Consider the following 19,311-nt stretch of genomic DNA (forward strand, 5'->3'; position numbering starts at 1 on the left):
GCTGATTGTTCACATTCTGTCTCATCTCGCCTTCTACACTTGTTGCTTGTGGTACACCAGAGAAAGCACATCATGATTGTTCCCTGAGTGAAACTAGTCTTTTACATCTCCCTCTTTATTATTTGCATATTGTTGTGGTCAGATGCTGCTGTGTGTTCAGGGTTATGGCACATGCAAAACAACATGATACAGGCCAGTGCCTCTCCCATTCAGAGTATGCTGATTCTGACCATCACCAGCATAGAAAGAGTATGCAGATGGAGCAGAACTATTTTACTTATTAGCCTTGTAGCAGCAACTCAGGGTTGAAAGAAAGTCACATTTGTTGGCTTCAGAGAAGTCAGAAATGGCACTAACTTATTTGGGCTACGGTGGAAATTACAGCTTTGGAACTGAGTTGACTCATGTCAAAGGGGTTTGTGGAGGGGTGAGTCCTGCAGCTAAAATTAAGTGTTTTAGACCGAGGCTGAAACGTGTGAGAAAAATAAAGATTCATATTCAGCCGCAAATCATGTAAAATAACTATGGGGGCACTAGAGGGACAGTAACAATACAAAAAAAAGCTTAAAACCCCCTTTAGAAATAAAATAGATACTAGCAATTATGTTTGTTGTTTTTTTTTCTTTTTTTGCTGTTGCTAGGTGCTTTTTTTTCATTCTCTTTCTCATCATTTTTGCATTTGGACTCTGTTATTACATTTCAGGACCCATTTTTGGTGGTGGACACCAAACTGGTGACATCTGCAGTGACGTTTTTACTGTTTTTGTTTGTGTGTCCACCAAAGGTCCTCCATGTGGTTGCATTGTTTATGTAAGAGATCAGCTGGTAACACCCAGTAGCATGTCGATGCTAACCAGTGCTAGGCCTGATATTGCCCAGCAAGCTTAGGAGGAGAAGGCGGGGATGACGTGCTGGTGCTGTGGTGTGAGCTAAGAAGAGATGACATGGGCCTGTCTTTCTACTTATGGTTATGGGGAATGTAATATCTATCCGGGGCGAACCTGGGGTGACAGAGCATTTTCCATAGCTGCCCCCACTCTTTGGAACTCTCTCCCCACGCAAATCCAAAACTGCTCCGACTTCTCATTATTTAAATCTCTGTTAAAAACTCACCTTTTTAAATTAGCGTTTAATTTGTGATTGTACTGTTATTTTGTTTTGTTTTGTTTTGTTCTGTTTGACTTCTGTTCGTTGCTTGTATTGATTTTAACAGTTGTAAAATGTCTTTGAGTTCCTGAAAAGCGCTATATAAATAAAATTTATTTATTTATTTATTTATTTATTATTATCTCTAATAAGATGGATGAGCTAACCGTGCTAACCCAGCGGCAGAGATCAGATACCAGAGGGCATAGTAGCATCATGCTATCCACAGAAGACATAGCTAATGGACACAGGACACCAATGCCACATAGGATGGATTTCACCTGCTGTTGGAAGACAGGACAAAGGAGGGTGAGACTGAACAGACCAGTGAAGAAGGCCAGCTCAGTCCTGAGCTGCCCTCTGGACCTTGTCGACCCTCTGGGCTATGTGGACTCTCTAGAACCCATAGAGGTGGAGGCTGACAGGGGGATTGTTGGCCAAGTTGTCATCTCTCGTGACCATCATGTCAATTTCAGAAGACTTTCTACCCTAGTGTGTTTGTGTGTGTGTGTTTGTATAATTCTAGTTGACATATTCTTATTGTAATGTTTTTTCCTATACACTTTTGTATTTTCAGGTTTAACAATGTAAATTTCCCTGTGGTGGGATGAATAAAGGTGTATCTTATCTGATCTTAGTTTCAAAAGCCATTACTAGCTTCATTAAACCCATAGCTACAGCTATGCTATAACAAATTGTGAGTCAAGACGCCTTTACAAATTTTAAAACAGTTTTAAAACATTAATTAAAAAATGTTTTATAAGCCATGAGTAATGTCTGTTCTTTGGAGGTTAAACAATAAAAGTTCTTGAATCAAATCACTTCATCATTCTTACAACAGATCACCAGAAGTCAATGCAGTGTGTGTCTGTGTTGTACAGAATTTATACACACACCACGAAGGTTAAGAAGCAGATAAATTTAACTTGAATACATGTTGTTGTTCTCTCCGGTTGATGGCCTCCTCTCTCACAAACTGAAGAGACAAATGTCCCAGAACGTCTGAAGACACGTGCAGTAAAAATAGATGTTAGGATAACCTACGTGGAGCAAACATGGAAACAAGGGATTTGATTGATGAAAATTTCAACTTGACAACATGTTTTGAGCTCCTTTGTCTCTTAAGATCATACATTTTTAATTCCTTTCACATTCACAAAAAGTTCAGGCAGAGGAAAGAGTGATTTCAAACCCAGACGTAAACACAGCTGTGATACATCCAAACTGCAGAGCCATAGGCCTGAAGTACAACGCCTGTGTGAGTGTGTCAGAATTTATTCTGTGGAAGTGATAAAACATTACTGATAAATAGTTCATATGATGACTGTTACCATGCATTACACTGGCAAGAAATGAACACTATGTACACAACAATGATACAAACACGTGGGCTTTGATTAAAAAATGTTGCCAAACTAAGTACAAACCAGAACGTTAAATCAAAATAAAAAAAAACTGTATTTAAGGCACTTTACTCCTATGTTTCATAAAAAGATATGTACATAGAAATGGATACTACATCAATGATAGAACGATAAGGCACCTCATAGGCTGTGTCAAATGTTAGATTGGAGAAAGATGATTTAGCTGGTGTCTGTGAAACACCCTAAACATTTGGAATCTGCCTTTTTTTAATCATCACTAAATGAAATCTTATTGGTTACTTCAAAACAGTGCAGTGTTTCTTTAGGCCTCATGTGAAGAGGCTTTTTATAGCTTCTCTTTGAAGCCATGCCATCAAACCACATGTCTAACAGTGAACTACATTTCTTGAACAGATAGGATGCTAACTTTAACACAAGGTTAGCACTCTGGTGATAGCTGCAGCTACAGTTCTGCTTTGGCTAGAGCAAAATCCTAATGATAGCATGCTAATGCTAACTGTGCTCACATGCTTTTGTGATGCAGCTTTAGGGATAACCATGTACAGCCTGTACATAAAGCATATTAGCAAGTTAAAATTTGCTAAATAGCATGACCACATGCTACTCATACCTACATCAGGGGCTAATGGGATGCTGCTTACTCTATTGTTTTGCAAATACTGGATGAGTTTCAGTTTTTCACTTGATGATTGGGTGAGAAAAAAAACAGCAAGGACACTGAATGTCTGTAACAGATTTGAGTAATAACCAGAACAGATCCAGACCAGATGGTGGTTCAAAGAAAAATAAGAGACAGGAAATCATTGGGATTCCTTCCCATGAGGCCAAGTCTGAGTAGAATTCTGTTACTTTAAAAAAAAAAAAATCAAAATCAGACCCCAAAGTAATAGCTTAAAGAGTCTTTTGGCTCTTTCAAACAATAATATAACCCTGTATCAAACAAGCAGACAGCCTAACAGGGCCAATACACGTCTTTATGAACTGATAAAAAAAAATGCCTTCAACCCCTTTTTAAAATAACACTTCCAGGAGTATATAATGAGTCTTTTACTTTGGCTATCGATGAGGCTTTTTGTCTAAGTGGTTATAAATATACAGCAAGTGGAGGCTTTGAAAAAATAAAAAAAGTAGTGACACCAAGATCCAAATATGGCTTATTACCATAAGCCACATTTTAGATCTCACTCAGCAACACAAGCTGGTTGCTCAGTGCCATGCGCCGGTCGCTAAGTGACATGTGCCAGTTGTCCAGTGCCACCTGCCATTTGCTCAGTGAGGGATTTCTATGTAACTCATTGGGTGTGGTCAGGATACAACATCAAAGTTCAAGGTTCCTTCACTAACTTGCCAGAGTGGATATCCTTTATGTAGCATGTGGCACTAAGCAACAAGCTTAAGCCGCTAAGCAATCCACACATTGTGCTGACCCACTGACACATGGTACATGCTGCTTTTGGTTTCCTGCCCTACCGAAAATAAAAGGACAAAAACATTAAGAAATAGCATCCAGCATGCTAGTTGACAAGAAGTTCTCCTCACATCACACACATTTGTAAAAGACTCTTTAAAGGCGCTGTAAGGACTCTATTTGATGGTGATTAGAGTGACACTTGTGGTCAGAACCGGTAGTGTTTTTCTGGGATAAAGACTCCATTTCCCACAAGCGCCCAGTGGCGTGGCGTGGGGATTTTTTTTGAGGAAGCCAAGTGAGACAAAGCCTCTAATCTGTATGAGTTTTAAGGAGTGTGGTATATAGAAGACTGTGTTGCAGTTTGTATATCGCTATTTCATGTAATGGAACCATCTGTTAGAGCGCCCACAGAGCGCTCATTTTACTTACTTTGAACAGCGACACACACCCTTTCACTCTCCCACCCTCAGTCACTCATTCACACATGTACATTGTCCTCTTGACTTAGCTTAAACATCGTATTAATTCATTCAACCGCCCACTTAACCACACAACCGGCCGCTTCATGCACACTGCTAATGTGCTAACCTCCCTGATTTCATTCAGTGGCTCGATGATGGCGATACTGTGATTTGATTGGTTTGAGGCCAAAGACGGGGTGGCTTCCCTTGACACAGTCTTGGCCAATCACAGATGAGCAGTGTCATGACCGCGGCCTCATCTGATTGGTTAATCATTCTTGTTTCTTTTTCACCAAGGGACGCCAACTCAGTGGCTTCCTTGCGAACAGTGTGCAGTATCATATTTTCACCACGCATTCGCCACAGAACATTTATGAGGGCGCTGTTTTACACATCGTAAAATGCTCAATAACTAGAGGAGAGGAATAAGGAAGAGATGACAGTGACGAAACACAGAAGGATTATCAAAACTGTTAAGAGGAGTATTTTTATCAAATCACAGCTACAGTCTGAAAAAAGAGAAGAAGCATGGCTTCCCTTGGCCTCCAGGAGAAAACGCCACTGCAAGCACCATCAGTCGCTTTTGACTATTGCCAGGGCGTGCATTTGTTTTGGAAAGCAGATCTTCTCATTAACACTTCTTTACCTTGGTCAAGACAACTTTTCATAGGATGCAAGGCCACAAGGTCTTGTATTTATTTGTTTTTTTATTTGTAGTTACGTGTGGCCACTGTTTGAAATGTGACATTAAGCAAACATTAAGCAAGTTGGTTATCTTACCCCTCATTCAGTCAGCCGCATAGTGACATTAAAGGGACTTTTGGCCCCTTTAGACCAGACCACAGTACTGAGAAGTAACTTTTGATTAAAAATAATAATTTTGGTGTTGAAAATCTCATTTTAAATGGATAATGGAAGTCCTTACAGAGCCTTTAACTAGCTGTAACAATCAGTTTCCCAAACAAAAGAGTACACATTGTTGTCAGAAGGAGTGGCAGTGTTACTTGTTTCCTGTGTTTTCAGTAACAAACATTTATTGGATCTCTAGGATTTCTCAGACATTAACTTCAAAGAAACACGACTGACAATAGTTCAGGAGTTAATGTGAGAAAGTCTTTGGATAAAAACATTCTTCCAGTGTGAGCTGTGAGAGATGACGGACAGATGAAGATGAAAAGGTTGCTGAGGTCAGTTTGGTGGTTATACACCTGTGAAACAACATCATCTGCCTTTAAACATTCGGATTTTGTGCTTGTCCGCAAGCAGCAGGGTGACGTTATATTCATAATCTCCATCGTGGACCCCTGTGTGTCGGAAAGCTCCGGCCAAATGGTTCTCCTCCCAGTAATGGTGCCAGTTTCCGTACTGGTCTGCACCAAACCCGAACACACTGACCTGGAGCAGACACAAAAAAGAGATTCAATCATTTGCTCTACTCATTTTCAAACAGAGTATAGTTGGGTCATTTTGGAGCGAAACGTGACCGCAGTGAGCGAAGGTCCATTTCTCAATAGATTTGTCATCAAGGTGGGCTAAAAAATGAATTTAGCCGGGGTGTATTTTTTAAAATGGTGGGGAAAATTTTTTAGAGGCCAAAATCCAAAATGGCTGTCATGGAAATGATCTTTTTAAAAGCTTGACCTACAATGATGAACAATACATGTTTTCAGACCTTATTTTTGTTGAGAAATACATATTTCAGGGTTGGATAATGATTTGACCTTATTTGAACCTTCAAATTCAAGATGGCTGCCACTTTTGGTGTTTTTTTGGGGGGTATTTTGGGGGAGTTTTTGCCGTTTTGGGGGCATATTTTTTCAGTGTTGTTACAGAGTCTCTATAAGGTTAAAATGGAAGCTCTGCTAATGATGAGTTGAGTAATATACAGTTAAAGTTCACAGAAATAACATCTAGAGTCAATAAAGAAGATGTGATGATAAATCTCCATTCATTTAAATGGGAGCAAAATAAAGGAATCTATTCATTTCCATTGGTCTGAAAATGCAAAAGAGTTTAATAAAGCCCAAAATATTGTGATATAGACCTGAAAAGTCATTTCTGCATAGTCCTTTTTAATGGGAAATGGGTTTTCATCAATGGTTGTTTACACAGAAACATCTACTAAAATAAGGTCAAATCATTATCCAACCCTGAAATATGTATTTCTCAACAAAAATAAGGTCTGAAAACATGTATTGTTCATCATTGTAGGTTGAGCTTTTAAAAAGATCATTTCCATGACAGCCATTTTGGATTTTGGCCTCTAAAAAATTTTCCCCACCATTTTAAAAAATACACCCCGGCTAAATTTGTTTTTCAGCCCTCCTAGACGACATATCCATTGAGAAACGGACCTTCGCTCACCGCGGTCACGTTTTGCTCCAAAATGACCCAACTAGTATCCTGAAAATGTGACTTTGCTGAAGACTTTCAGGAACTCTTTTTGTTAAGGTCATACGTGTTGCATACTTCATGTGGTGTTTACCTCATCACATATGTGGACAGCCAGAAGTAAGCTGAGAAAGCCAGTGGAAGGATAGCGCCCGTGACCCTCGAGCCAAGTCTCATAGACATACTTGAAAAAGGTCGGACTGTAAATTAAAACCTGCAAAAGCAAACAAACAAAAACACATGGGGACACCGTACCTTCATGTTTTTAGAAGTGTTTTGCACACTGCTGGACGTATTGTGTTTAGTGTTTGCAGCTTTATTCTTAGTTATAATGAAGACCCTGAAGAACTGTTTCAAATTATTGACAGAGTATGATCTTAAGGAGGGGGTATCCTGATTTCCCATAATTCAAACATGATATGAAGTAACAATGCAGAACGTTAATATGTTATATGTAGTTTTCTGCCAGACTGTCCCCCTGCCCCGCTGAAAGGTATAAGTCGCAATCAATGGTTGTAGTTGAATTAAGTATATAGAGGAAGTACAGTCCCTTTTTTATTCTTTAATTTGTCCCTCTGTTGCCCTGTAGGGGGCAGTGGTTCCCTCTTTGGATGAGAGATCAGAATTGATTATAGGGTTTTGGCAATATTCTTTTAGTCCGACTCAATACTTTTACTATTTATGGAGTGCAGATTCAACTCAAATTGTAATTTGAACATTTTTTTGAAATCAACTCTACTGCTTGGCACATAATGACAAGAAAAGGCACTCATAAGCCTCAGACGCTACAGGCTCCCAACTTAGCCCCTCAACCCGACCTTTTAAAGTTAGGGTGTTGGTATTTTGACCATGGACTATGTGCCATAATGCTTTCAATGAAAGCTTTGGTTTGTCAAATGTCATCCAAAACAGATGTGATACCATGTGTCTAAAATGTGTGCAAAAAGACTCACCTTGTCTTTATTTGCCTTAATCCTGGATATGACAGGTATATATGTGCTGTAATAAAACACAAAAACACAAGACAAGATATTTAAAGATCAGGTTTCAAAAGCTTCAAAGAGCTGTTTCCAGTACTGCTTGTTCATCTTAACTGACTCGTATCACCTTCACATTCATAGCACATCCCAGTCAAGAGTTTTGTATGATTTTACTTAAGAACATGTCTGAAAATACATCAGAATAGAATAGAATAACACAGAACTAACAGAATAGAATAGAGCAGAAATTTAGAGTCTCTGTAGCAATACAAAAAAGTATATTATTCAAGAATCCAAGAATTTATAAACAGGATAATATAAAAGTGTCAACTAGAAAAAAAAGTCCATCAGAGACGACACTTTGTCCATCGTTGTCCAGTTCAGTCTCCACCTCCACAGGGTCCAGGACTGAGCTTCTTCAGCAGTCTGTTCAGTCTCTGTCTCCTGGATCCTGTCTGCTCACAGCAGGTGAAATCCATCCAATGTGGTGTTTGTGGTGCTCTGTTGGCCATGTCTGTGAATAGCATGGTGCTTCTCTACCCTCTAGTTTTCCCTTGGCAAGCTCATCCATCTTATTGGAGATGGAGCTTAAATCTCCATAACCAAGGATGGAAGGACCAGCCAATGTCACCTCTTCTTAGCTTACAATGCAGTACCAGCACGTAATCCTTCTCTCCGTCTCCTCAGCTCATGGGGAACATTCCATCTACCACCAGTTAGCATCGACATGCTACAGGCTGCTAACAGCTGAAATCTTGTATATAAACAATGCGACCATGGTTACATGTAGGATCTCTGGACACACACATGAGCAAAAAGAAGTCAAAACACTGCTGTAAAAACAAACAGTTTGGTGTCCAAAGCTTGACATTAACATCCGCCAACCCGCCAAATGTGGGTGAATTCCAGCTGTGGCAGGTAACACTGTCAATCCTACCAGCCACTTTGGCGGGTTGAATTATTTAATTGTAGTTTTCTGAAACGGCATCTGAAATACTAAACCCATTGCAATATGAGACTACGGCACTACAACTCCCATGAGCATTGCCTGCACACAGTGTTTGCTCATTGGACGTGCTTGTCTCGAGCCTCTATCTTGGTCAGCCTGACAGCTCCCGGTGTTTAGCGCCTGATAAGGTGATTTAAAACTTCACTCATGTCTTTTTGGCTCTTTATTGTGAACAGATTACGGGGTTTAAGTCACAAACTAGCACCAAAACTCCTGTAACTTTTTAAAAGTGAGGACATTTATTGGATGGAGCTCATTTAAACTCACACTGCACCGATCTCACCAGCAATACTGCAAATAAACCAAATCAATCTAAATAAATGAAACTTATGGTCCAGTGGGACTTATATCTGCTGTTTTCATCTTCATGACGCATTTTTTTCTCATGATTGATAGCTATGACTTAAAAAAAAATGTATAGGCTAATTTTACTACAAAGCGACATCATTCATTAAGTATGGTACTTAGTTTATTACTGAAAAATTACTGTTGTAAATAAAAATCTAAGCAGACATATTTTCTTGCTAGTTTTTCAGATAAGTTTTTATCTTTTCAACTAACCTTCAAGCATAACAAATTTAATTCAATGCAAAAATAAACTTCTCCTTTAATTACTTTGTCTTCATTGTCTGCATATTTTCATATTAAAGGAGCACAACCATTTTAGGACTGAATACCTGATAATGGGGTTAAACATTTATGTATTCTTGATTTAAGTGTAAACAGAGGTCATTCACATTTAAAAAGGTTTTAAATCTAGTTCAAGCAAACTTTAGCATGTTTTCGTCTCCTTTCATCATATTAAACATAATTATCCAACAGCAAAATTGTGGCTAGTGAAAATGCTGAGTGGCTAGTAACTTTGGAAAACCACTAGACACAGTGGCTGGTGAGCAAAAAAGTTAATGTCAAGCCCTGTTGGTGTCAATGGCAAAAAAATGAGTCATAAAAAGGAAAGACAGGGTCCAAATATGAAGAGAAACAAAAAGTGAAGAAAAAAAGATAGAAAAACAACAACAAAGAGAGAGCTGCTGCAACAGGCTTCCACCCAGGCAGCACCTGTATCAGTTGTCCTTCCTTTCAGAACGAGTGAGTCATGGGTAGGTTTTAAAGTTATCCCAGTAACCTGTGCTCACTGTCAAAGTTTTACATTTTGAATTATTCATCACGCAAGAGCCATGCAGTGCAGAGTGGTGCTTCATCCCAGGTAGGCAAGGTTAAAACATGAAAACTGGAGAGGCTCTTTGAATAAAGGTGGGAGCTGCTCTCTGGGGTCGTCCATATCCCGTTTGCTTATAAAAATGTCTCAATTTTCAAATGCAAAACCTGCGTTTGTGCAATTTTCATGAAGAAAAGGGGGCAGGTAAAGCAATCATGTAGAGCTGAGGAAGTACAAATCCAGAGTCTAAAGTGTGGTTTCTGCAGCACGCCGTGCAGGCCTGGGAGAAAATGTAAAAGGGATACAACTGATTCAAATGAAATGTAATGAGTATATGGTCAGATACGATCCAGACAAATGTTTTCAATTAAAGAAGAGGTTTATCAAGACTATTTCTTCTGCAGCAGAGTCTCATTAAAATTCAAAGATTAGACAGACTTGTCTCCCGCAGCTTGGTGTGTGTGTGTGTGTGTGTGTGTGTGTGTGCTCAACAGTTTAACAGTGAGTCCAGTTCCTCTTCCTCCTCTGCTGTAATAATAACATGGAAATGACCTGTCATGTATCTGGTGCTTTACACGACACAATGAGTTATAAAGCCTGAAGGGAAAATGTTCTTGTTTAACATTAAAATGCTAACATTTGCTCTAGCAGGGGTCAAAGGCAACAGCACATTTAAAGAAGCTTTAGTTTGTGTTTACTCATCCATCATCTAAAATGCTTCTGTGCTTGAATTATTAAAAGACGTTAATTGTTTCAGTTCCCTTCTAATGTCCATTTAGTAAGCTGATAGTTACAGCAGGTCATGGACAGAGGACAGGAAGTGAAGGTGAAATTTACTGGGAGATTAAATCTGAGTGGTTATACCCTGCTTTGGTAGCAAATGAACAGAGACACTGAGTGAGTCAGGTTGGGTTCTCGGGGTTCAGACATGGAGCTCTGTGATGAGTAGAGGCTTTTGTAAGCTTTCTAAGACACATGAACTTCCTGAACTTGTGCTTTATTAGGAGATAAATGCATGTTATGAGGGGCATTAGAAAGCTTTTCTGCCTCTCTCACATACTTTTATCCTCCCTTTGACATGAGTGGACTCTCCTCGCACAGGCATAATGGTCTCCTCTTATTTCCCTATGTGAAAGGAAGATTGTATAGGTGCTGTGTGTGAGAGCCAGGGTGAAGGATGTCTCTTATACAGCATATGGTGAGGCTACCATTACAGCGCTACAACAACAACAACAAGGTTTCATTAGAAAAGAAAATGTGTGTCTGAAAGGGTTTTTTCTTGGTATCATGGCTTCAACAAGCCGCTGGAAACCTTCCTCAGATATAACGCTCCATATCAACATGATGGTAAGTGGAGCAGTACTTATAGAGCTCTTTCTAGCCTCTGACCACTCAAAGTGCTTCCACACTGCTAGTCAGTTTCATTCACATACTGATGGTAGAGACTTCTACTGTAGGGAACCATCAGTTTGAGCTAACACATTCACACCCACACACCACTGACCAAGAGAGGGAGCAATTTACAGTTCATGCCTTGCCTAAGGACACCTTAGCTTGTGACTACCTAACGGAAAATGAAGAACATCAGCTATAGCGGCCATATTGGTAGTGGCAAGGGCTTTGCTCACAGCTATAGGATGTCCGTAGGTCACAAAACCCTGAGCTGTGCCTCTGATTGGGCGAGCTCACGTAATATTCTCTGAACGGCCGAGTTAAAAAAAAATTCACCCCCTGTACAGTGTGTGCTGATGGTAAAATTAGTGACTCAGACTGAAGACGTTATTTGAACCAGGCTGTAAATAGGTTAATTTCTGCTTTGAAAACAGCTTTTTTTAGCTTGGTGTGTATGTGACTTCTGGTACTTCCAGAGCCAGCCTCAAGAAGACACTGGAGGAACAGCAGATTTTAGCACTTTAGCATTGTCTCATATTCTTAGACCAGAGGTTGCCACTTGGTGAGTACAGGTCAGAAGCTGGGACCTAACCCTCGATCTTCTGATTGAGAGATGCCAACTCTACTACTGGGCCATAATCACAACAGCCCTGTTTCCACCAAGTAGTCCGGTATGGATCAGTACAGTTTGGTACAGGTTTGCTCTTCTTGGTGGGTGGTGTGTAAGCTGGATGCCGATAGCCATGTCAGCTATATGATAGCATGATGCCATAGCAGCACGACACAATATACCCTGCTAATAAATGCAATGAAGAAGAAAAATGTGACGCAGTAATTAAAGAGCAACGATGGTAGACATCCAGCAATGCGTCTTCGTTGTGATCGGCATGTGGCTCTTTGTTACAAAGCGCAGGATTATGTGTTGTTCATTATTAGCGCTGTTGCACAGGAAGTGATGATTCTTTCAACCAATTAACAGACTGCAGTGTTTCTAGCTCCACCCTCTCTCAGATTGGTATGTCAGGCATCCCAACAGAAGGGAAACAAAAAGTGGGACAGTATAGGTCACAATTTTTGGGGACCTGTCCCAATTTTAGTGAAAGGAAACACCACAAAGTGTGTGCCGTATCAAGGCCAACCAAACTGATTCGCTTGGTGCAAATGTGGTTGATGACAGCATCACACAGTTGCTGCAGATTTGTCGGCTGAACATTCAGGATGAGAATCTCCTGTTCCACCACATCCCAAAGGTGCTCTATTGGATTGAGATCTGGACTGTGGAGGCCATTGGAGTACAGGGAACTTATCATCCTTTTCCATAAAGCAGTTTGAGATGATCTGAGCTTTGTGACATGAAGTATTAGTATAAAGTATAAACATATACATATACATAAACATTTACAAATAGATATACATATACATTAAGTATTACTAGCTTGTTTATAGGTGCCACGCTATTGGTTGTGGCTGCCTGTTGCCGTAGCTCTCTCTTCCTTGTCCATTTCTTGTATTTTTTAATCTCTTTTTTTGTCATTTTTGCATTTGGAGTGGATCATTACTCTGTATGATTCGTTTGTTGGTCTTGGACATCAAACTGGTTTTGTCTTCAGTGATATTTTTACTATTTTTGCTCTTGTGTTTGTCTAGAGATCCTACATGTAACCATGGCTGCATTGTTTACATGTGAAATCTGCTGTTAGCAGCATGTAGCATGTCCATGCCAACTGGTGCAAGGCCTGATGTTTCCCCACAACGGGAGGAGAAGGAGGTGAGGATGACATGCTGGTTTTCAGGTGTGAGCCAAGAAGCGACGCCATCGACTTGTCCTTCTATCCATGGTTATTGGGAACGTAAGACCTATCTCCAATAATAACCCAGCAATAGAGGGAATACCAGAAGGCAGAGTAGCATCAGAGAGCTGAAGTGTTGTTGTCATAAAGACTTGAACATGCTGTAAATGAATCTGGTCTTGTTGACCTGATCAGGAGGCTGAGAAGTAGCATTTAAGAATATTTTGTACTGGTGTTGATAATCCCATATTAAAGAGTAGATTATGATCAAGCATATTTCCACAAGGAAGACTTTTGCAAGATCACTTAAAAAAACTCCTCACAGTTACTTTAAAGTCTTTCTAAATCTAGCCCTTCACAAAAATGGTCCTGCAGCTTTAAATGCTTTATCAGCCAGCTGCTTACAATATTTTTCTGTCATGTGACAGTGGGGAGATGTGCTGGGTGAGTTATTTTTGAAAACACAGCCTGCCGTGATTGGACATAAGGTTGACATCAGAACTACTAGTGGAAAAAACATGTCAGCTGAAACAGGCCAATAAAGCTCTGTTTTGCTGCAACGCTGCAGGGTTGGGTGAAATTTTCCATGGATTTATCTCAAAAAGTATCGACCTCATCTTTCCTAGGTGCAAAAACTTCGATCACTGCAGCTTTAACATTGCATAAGTTGACTTACTGTGTGATGGTGCCTGTTGTTAGAGCACTAACGATCCACTGTAGGTCCAGAGTCTTAAAAGGGATCAGCACCAGACTGGTGGTGTTGTCCAGGTCTATGGCACTCTCTGGGTACATGACATGATGCGTCGTTCTGGTCCCCACATCCTCCTCAAAGCCCGTGGTGGGCGCCTGGTTCATTCTGCAGGGACAGAGAAGCAGAGATTATTCTAACGAGCTTCTTCCCTCCTTTGTCTGCTCTCCATCCTTGTCTTGTCCAGGATTGCTCAAATAGAAGTTTATTTTACCCACATGCTACAATGATGGGAAACATTTGGCTTCTGTCGCACCAATACCCACAATCTACATTCAGCCAATCCACATGGTGCAGAGAGGAGGAGAGCCAGCTGCAATTACTATTCCATCACAAACATTAAAACTGAGACAAAGAGAGGCGCTGAGAACAATTAGTCGCACGCTACAATGGATTTAAAACCCAAACAGCCACTTGGAGCCATCCAGTGTCCATCCTAAACACACAATCACCGTTTGGCACATGAGATGAGGCCCTATTACTGTGTGCACAGTGCAGTAATTGGCAGGAACGCAGTTTGACAGTGTCAGCTGGTGTTGGTCAGTGGGAGGAAGTGACACATAGAGGAGAAATTATGACTCTGACCCGTGTGTATCAGGATCACCTGTGGACGCTCGTGCCAGAGGAATATCCTCTTCCTCATTACTGACTCTGAGATGACAGCTATACAACAGCTTGGCATTTGCAGTGAGAGCTTGTCAGGACCCACAACAACCTCCTCTGAACGGTGCTTTGTTTTCTGGCCTCCTTATACTTCATCCAGACTGTTTGAGCTTAACAACCTGTGAGCTCAACACTGGTTAATTGGTAAATTTTTAACTCTTTAATCTCTCCCTTAAAACTTAAAGTGAACGGTTGAATGCTAGACAGGTAACACAAGCTGAATAGCTTTTTATGCTAGATTCATTTATATTGTATCTTGGAACTTGTAGTTTGACACAAAGGTAATGTACAAGCTAAGACCAAGCAGAACAGCAAAGGTCAAAGAATAAAAACAAGGAGGTCAAACAGGCCAACAGTTTTTGATGGTCTGAAGAGAACAGAAGAATCAGGTCACAAGTGCTAGAAAAAAGGTATGTATCAACAGTTACATAGCACTGTTGTTTGAAACCTGACAACAAGCTAACTTTGTCAGTTTGTACCGTAGTTTAGTAGCTGGCTATATTTATCTCTACTCACAGCCCAGTGCTCTGAGACGTGTCTGTAATGTGTAACGTTAGTAGATCCTGGTTACTTCCTGCCAGTCATCTACCAATCAGAGCTCACGTAACCTCACTCTTCATTTTATTGATAGACTCTCAAGTTTGAACAGACCACTGCAGAATAACTGCTGACTGTGGGTTGGAATCAATATTAGCACAAACAAATTAACCTGTGTTTTTAGCCTTAAGCTCATTTTTTAGCCTTTAGCTCGCACTTTATCTCTCTCCTGTTTGTCTTTCCTCTGCTCTTCTGTCCTTTTTCTGTCTAACAGGCTCCAGTGTCCACCATCACTACAAAATTAATCACAGAAATCGTTTTCAGCAGAGAAAAACACAGATCACTCTTCTCTCTACTAAACTTCATCAGCCACCGTGGTGTTGCCATACAGACTTAGACGTGCCATAAATCAGCGTGGTCCTGCCTGACCTCATCAGGAAGCTAAGAAGTAGCATTTAGGAATAACTTATACTGGTGCTGATAATCTCATTGTAAAGTGTAGATTAGGATCAGACACATATCTAGAAGAGAGACTTTTTCAAGATTACTTAGAAACTCCTCACAGGGACTTTAAAGAATGATCCTGTTAACTGGTGACCTCCAGCCACATGGAATACAGAGTTTGTTTGGGCCCTGGGCAAGAACTCAGGGGGGGTCCTGGCAGCATGCACTCAACCCAGCATGGCAAGCAGAGCTGGACGTACTAGACCCGTCTGCTGCCTAAGATAACTAATGTTACACATCAAAGGACAAATGCCATGATACAACATTGACCAGAAGTGTGACTGCTGAAGTGCCTCTCCCACAAAAGCTAAAGCTAGACGAGCAGAGTGTACTCCATCTATTATCTTAGCCGCCAAAGACAGGCACAGGTATTTGTCATCACATTTGAAAGAACAGATAATTTCATGTCATGTGCAATTTATTTCTCTCTGGGATGCACGCTGGATTTCTCCACCAACAAACACTTGGCTGCTACATATTTGACAGCTTTAAATGTCTTCCATTAATAGACATCAAGAGTTTGACAAACTGTTGTACTCTGCCGTGCAGTTTATCTGTTGGGCCAAAATTATTCAAACTTTAGTCTTTCACTACTTTTCAACATTAAAGAGGGGGAATTGCATTTTTTTAAATTCTTTATTCTGTCCCTCTGGTGTTCCCATATTAAATGTTCATGATTTACAGCTAAAAAAAATGATTAAAAAAAAAAAAAATTTTCTTTAACCTCTGTCTCTTTAAGACAAGCCCTCTTCCTGGCCAGCGCTCTGTAGGCCTGTTGGAAAACACCTTGGTGTATAGGCCAATCTTTAAATGTATCAAAAACCAGTTTGAAGATCCTCATGTTATAGCCTTATCACTTTTTTAAAATTTTTGGAACGGAGTGTTTTGATCAGTTCACGAACAGATCCAGGGATTTCTACAACATGAAAAGTAGAGGTTTGAAAATCTGCACACACTTAGTCTGACTATCCAGCATTTTACCTTAATAGCTAGAATATGAGAAAACATGATATCCCTCTTTAAGTGGTAAACCCGAGGGGCTGATTTGTGGACTAAATGGAGCAAATAAAGTAAGAGTGTGGATCAAATTAGCTCTTGAAAAGAGATTTAAAGGGACACAGTTTTCTTAAACGCTAACTAAAGAAATCTTGCAGCTGTGTGGTTGGACAGCCTTTAGTCCCAGAGGAGAGACGTGTTGAGTCACTGGTCACAGAGCTGCCACACCAGATGTGTTTCTCATCAACACAGCACTGATTATTATGACACTGCATCATCAGTTAAAGCACTTTGGGGGAAAGGAGCCATATTTGACTCAGTAACAATGCTTCATTTTCTGTGAATACATCCAGAAACTTCCAGCAGCAGACTGTTGAACCTGTTTTACATCAGTAATGGAAAAAGAAAGAGTTATGGTTGTAGTCTTCATTAACACGTCCTGCGCTCTGTTCAGTCTTAGAAAACAGCTATGTTTTGACAAGGAGTTTTTTTCTTATAGAGCAATATCTCAGTGGAAAGAAAAATCTGACAGCACAGCATTGTTGTATTTCTCTGTTAATGGCGACCAAAGCTTCTGGGAATCTGAGAATTGCTCAGCGAATGGATCCCTGCAGTCCAGAGCAGATGAGAAAGTGTAGCTGTGAGGACGGAGGAGCTCTGTGACATATTCATCACATCTGCTGCAAATTCACAGCGATACACACAGGTGGACACACCTACACAACACAGATAACCAAGGACAGACTTCATTTTCGGTCATTTTTGAAAATTGTGATTATTTTTGTCCCTCACTACACAGACCCTCCATACATTTCTTCCCTCACAGTTTAATGCAAATCTGTGAGGACACTGAAGAAGTTAACCTAAGTGATTCAGTGAGCTGCTCATGCACTTAATCTTGTGAGGGCATGTGGTGTCAACAGCTCTAAGGAGGCGTATATTTCAGATGGATCTAATCAATATTCAACTTCTGCTCTAACTCCCCCTTGGCGCTGGAAATTTGCACCAGATGGGCTTGAAAGGAGCTGAAGGAGATGTATCGAGCCCTTGAAAAGCTCATCTCCCCAACAAGATGGGTTTTCATGCACAGGATGGCACCTGGAACACCTGAACGGTAGGACACTCAGAGTACGTTGGAAGAATAATGAAAAACACTTGATATCAAACATTAGCTGAAACAAGACTTTGTGGCTCTCTGTTAAAAAAAGATTTGGATTCATGAAGCTGAGAGTGATGGTAATACCTCCAGAGAAAGTAGGAAAACTACTCACTAGGATGCTCATGTGTAATGATGGCAGATATCTTTACTGGTGATTTATAGCAAAGCTGTATTATGTCTATAAGATTAAATCAGTAATACTCTGAGCACCAATCAAGGTCACTAACATTTGGTACTCCACATATAGAGAGGTAAGGCTGAACTGTGAAAAGATGTAAAGCATTCCACTCTGTCCATCAGTTCAGATCATTAATACCAAAAACCATGAACAACCTGAATTCAGATTGTTTTGCCAATTCACTGATACCCCTCTTCCACTGAACTGGTCCTGGTGCTGGTTCCAGGCCCGTCCCTGACTTAGCACTGGTCCTTTTTTTTCACAGACTGGCTCCAGATGCTTAAAAACTGATGCTAAGCAAGCACCAACTCTTTGCTGAGTCAAAGTGGAGAGCTATGGCTGTTTTCAAATCCGCCCACTACATACTGCTTATGAAAGTAGTATGTAGTTGGCACTGCCTACTACATACTACTTTCATAAGCAGTATGTAGTATGACTGTTCAGTTGGGTTAATTTTTGTAGTATACTACGCTGGTCTTGAGTTCGAAGAAAACAGAAGTTGGCTACGGCTGACTTTTTTTCCCAAAAAAAAACTTTATTGAAAATGTACAAAATAAACAAACCACGAGTAACTTATCTGCAAATATATTGCCAGAGAGAGCATTTTATATTAACTTTCAGTGGTGGAGATGATGAGGATTTAAAGACAAAAAAAGAAATGGCTCTTACATTTATATTCCTCTGCTACTCCGGTTGTTGTTGCTCCGCTCTCTGCCATTTTCACTTCTGATATGGGACCAGGCGCGTTGCATTGTGGGTAACAGTAGGCGAAGCAGACTGGTCCGATGCATACTGTGGATTTTTCCCGATTCAGTACGTCATCAGGGTGTTTTTCTCATACTACAACTCTGACATTTGTTTGCATACTGCATACTGCATATTACATTTTGGTCGAATCAGTAGGCACTGCTAGTATAGTATGCGAATTCGAAAACGGCCTATGTCAGGGGCTGGGGGCGGGGCTACAGTGAACAACTATCAGTTTTTAAAACAGTCATTGTTGAAAAGGGAAGCTGCTGAGTGAGTCCTCTGTTGTTTTGTGGGAACTTCCTCATTCAAAACTTGAAATAGAGGCAAAATTGAAGCAGCAGAGCATGTCTCTTAAAGATCAGGTCTATAACTTATTTTCTTTAGCAGACTAAACAGCCTCATGTTATATATCTTATTTACATGACTGGATGTCATTTCTGCCTCATGTTCGTGTGTTCACATTTCTCCTCTGCTCTCTCTTATCACACATGCAGATTTCTGCCCCAATGTGTTCACAGACGCACAAACACACATGGACGAGCACACTCAGTGTAGCAGACAGTCAGGAAAAATAATGTCACAACCACCACTAGAAATGCAGATAAAAAATAATTTCTGTCTCTTTTTAAGCTCTCCTAGCACTGTCTCTGTT

General features: G+C 40.4%; 1 protein-coding gene across 1 annotated transcript in view; it reads right to left on the reverse strand.

Annotated features, from left to right (window-relative positions):
- Positions 1-1,931: 1,931 nt before the first annotated feature.
- Positions 1,932-19,311, reverse strand: part of LOC141803442 (CMP-N-acetylneuraminate-beta-galactosamide-alpha-2,3-sialyltransferase 1-like) — a 116,856-nt gene continuing 99,476 nt past the window's right edge. Inside the window, exons 5-8 of the mRNA XM_074687471.1 lie at positions 13,801-13,980; positions 7,748-7,793; positions 6,889-7,008; positions 1,932-5,798 (exon numbers count right to left, since the gene is read on the reverse strand). Coding sequence (XP_074543572.1) covers positions 5,625-5,798; positions 6,889-7,008; positions 7,748-7,793; positions 13,801-13,980 — 520 coding nt within the window. The 3' untranslated portion in view covers positions 1,932-5,624. The remainder of the gene's footprint in view (positions 5,799-6,888; positions 7,009-7,747; positions 7,794-13,800; positions 13,981-19,311) is intronic.

The sequence above is a fragment of the Halichoeres trimaculatus genome, unplaced genomic scaffold (assembly GCF_033239565.1).
Source record: "Halichoeres trimaculatus isolate MK-OKI-2021-1 unplaced genomic scaffold, fHalTri1.1 fHalTri1_scaffold_14, whole genome shotgun sequence".
Taxonomy (NCBI): domain Eukaryota; kingdom Metazoa; phylum Chordata; class Actinopteri; order Labriformes; family Labridae; genus Halichoeres; species Halichoeres trimaculatus.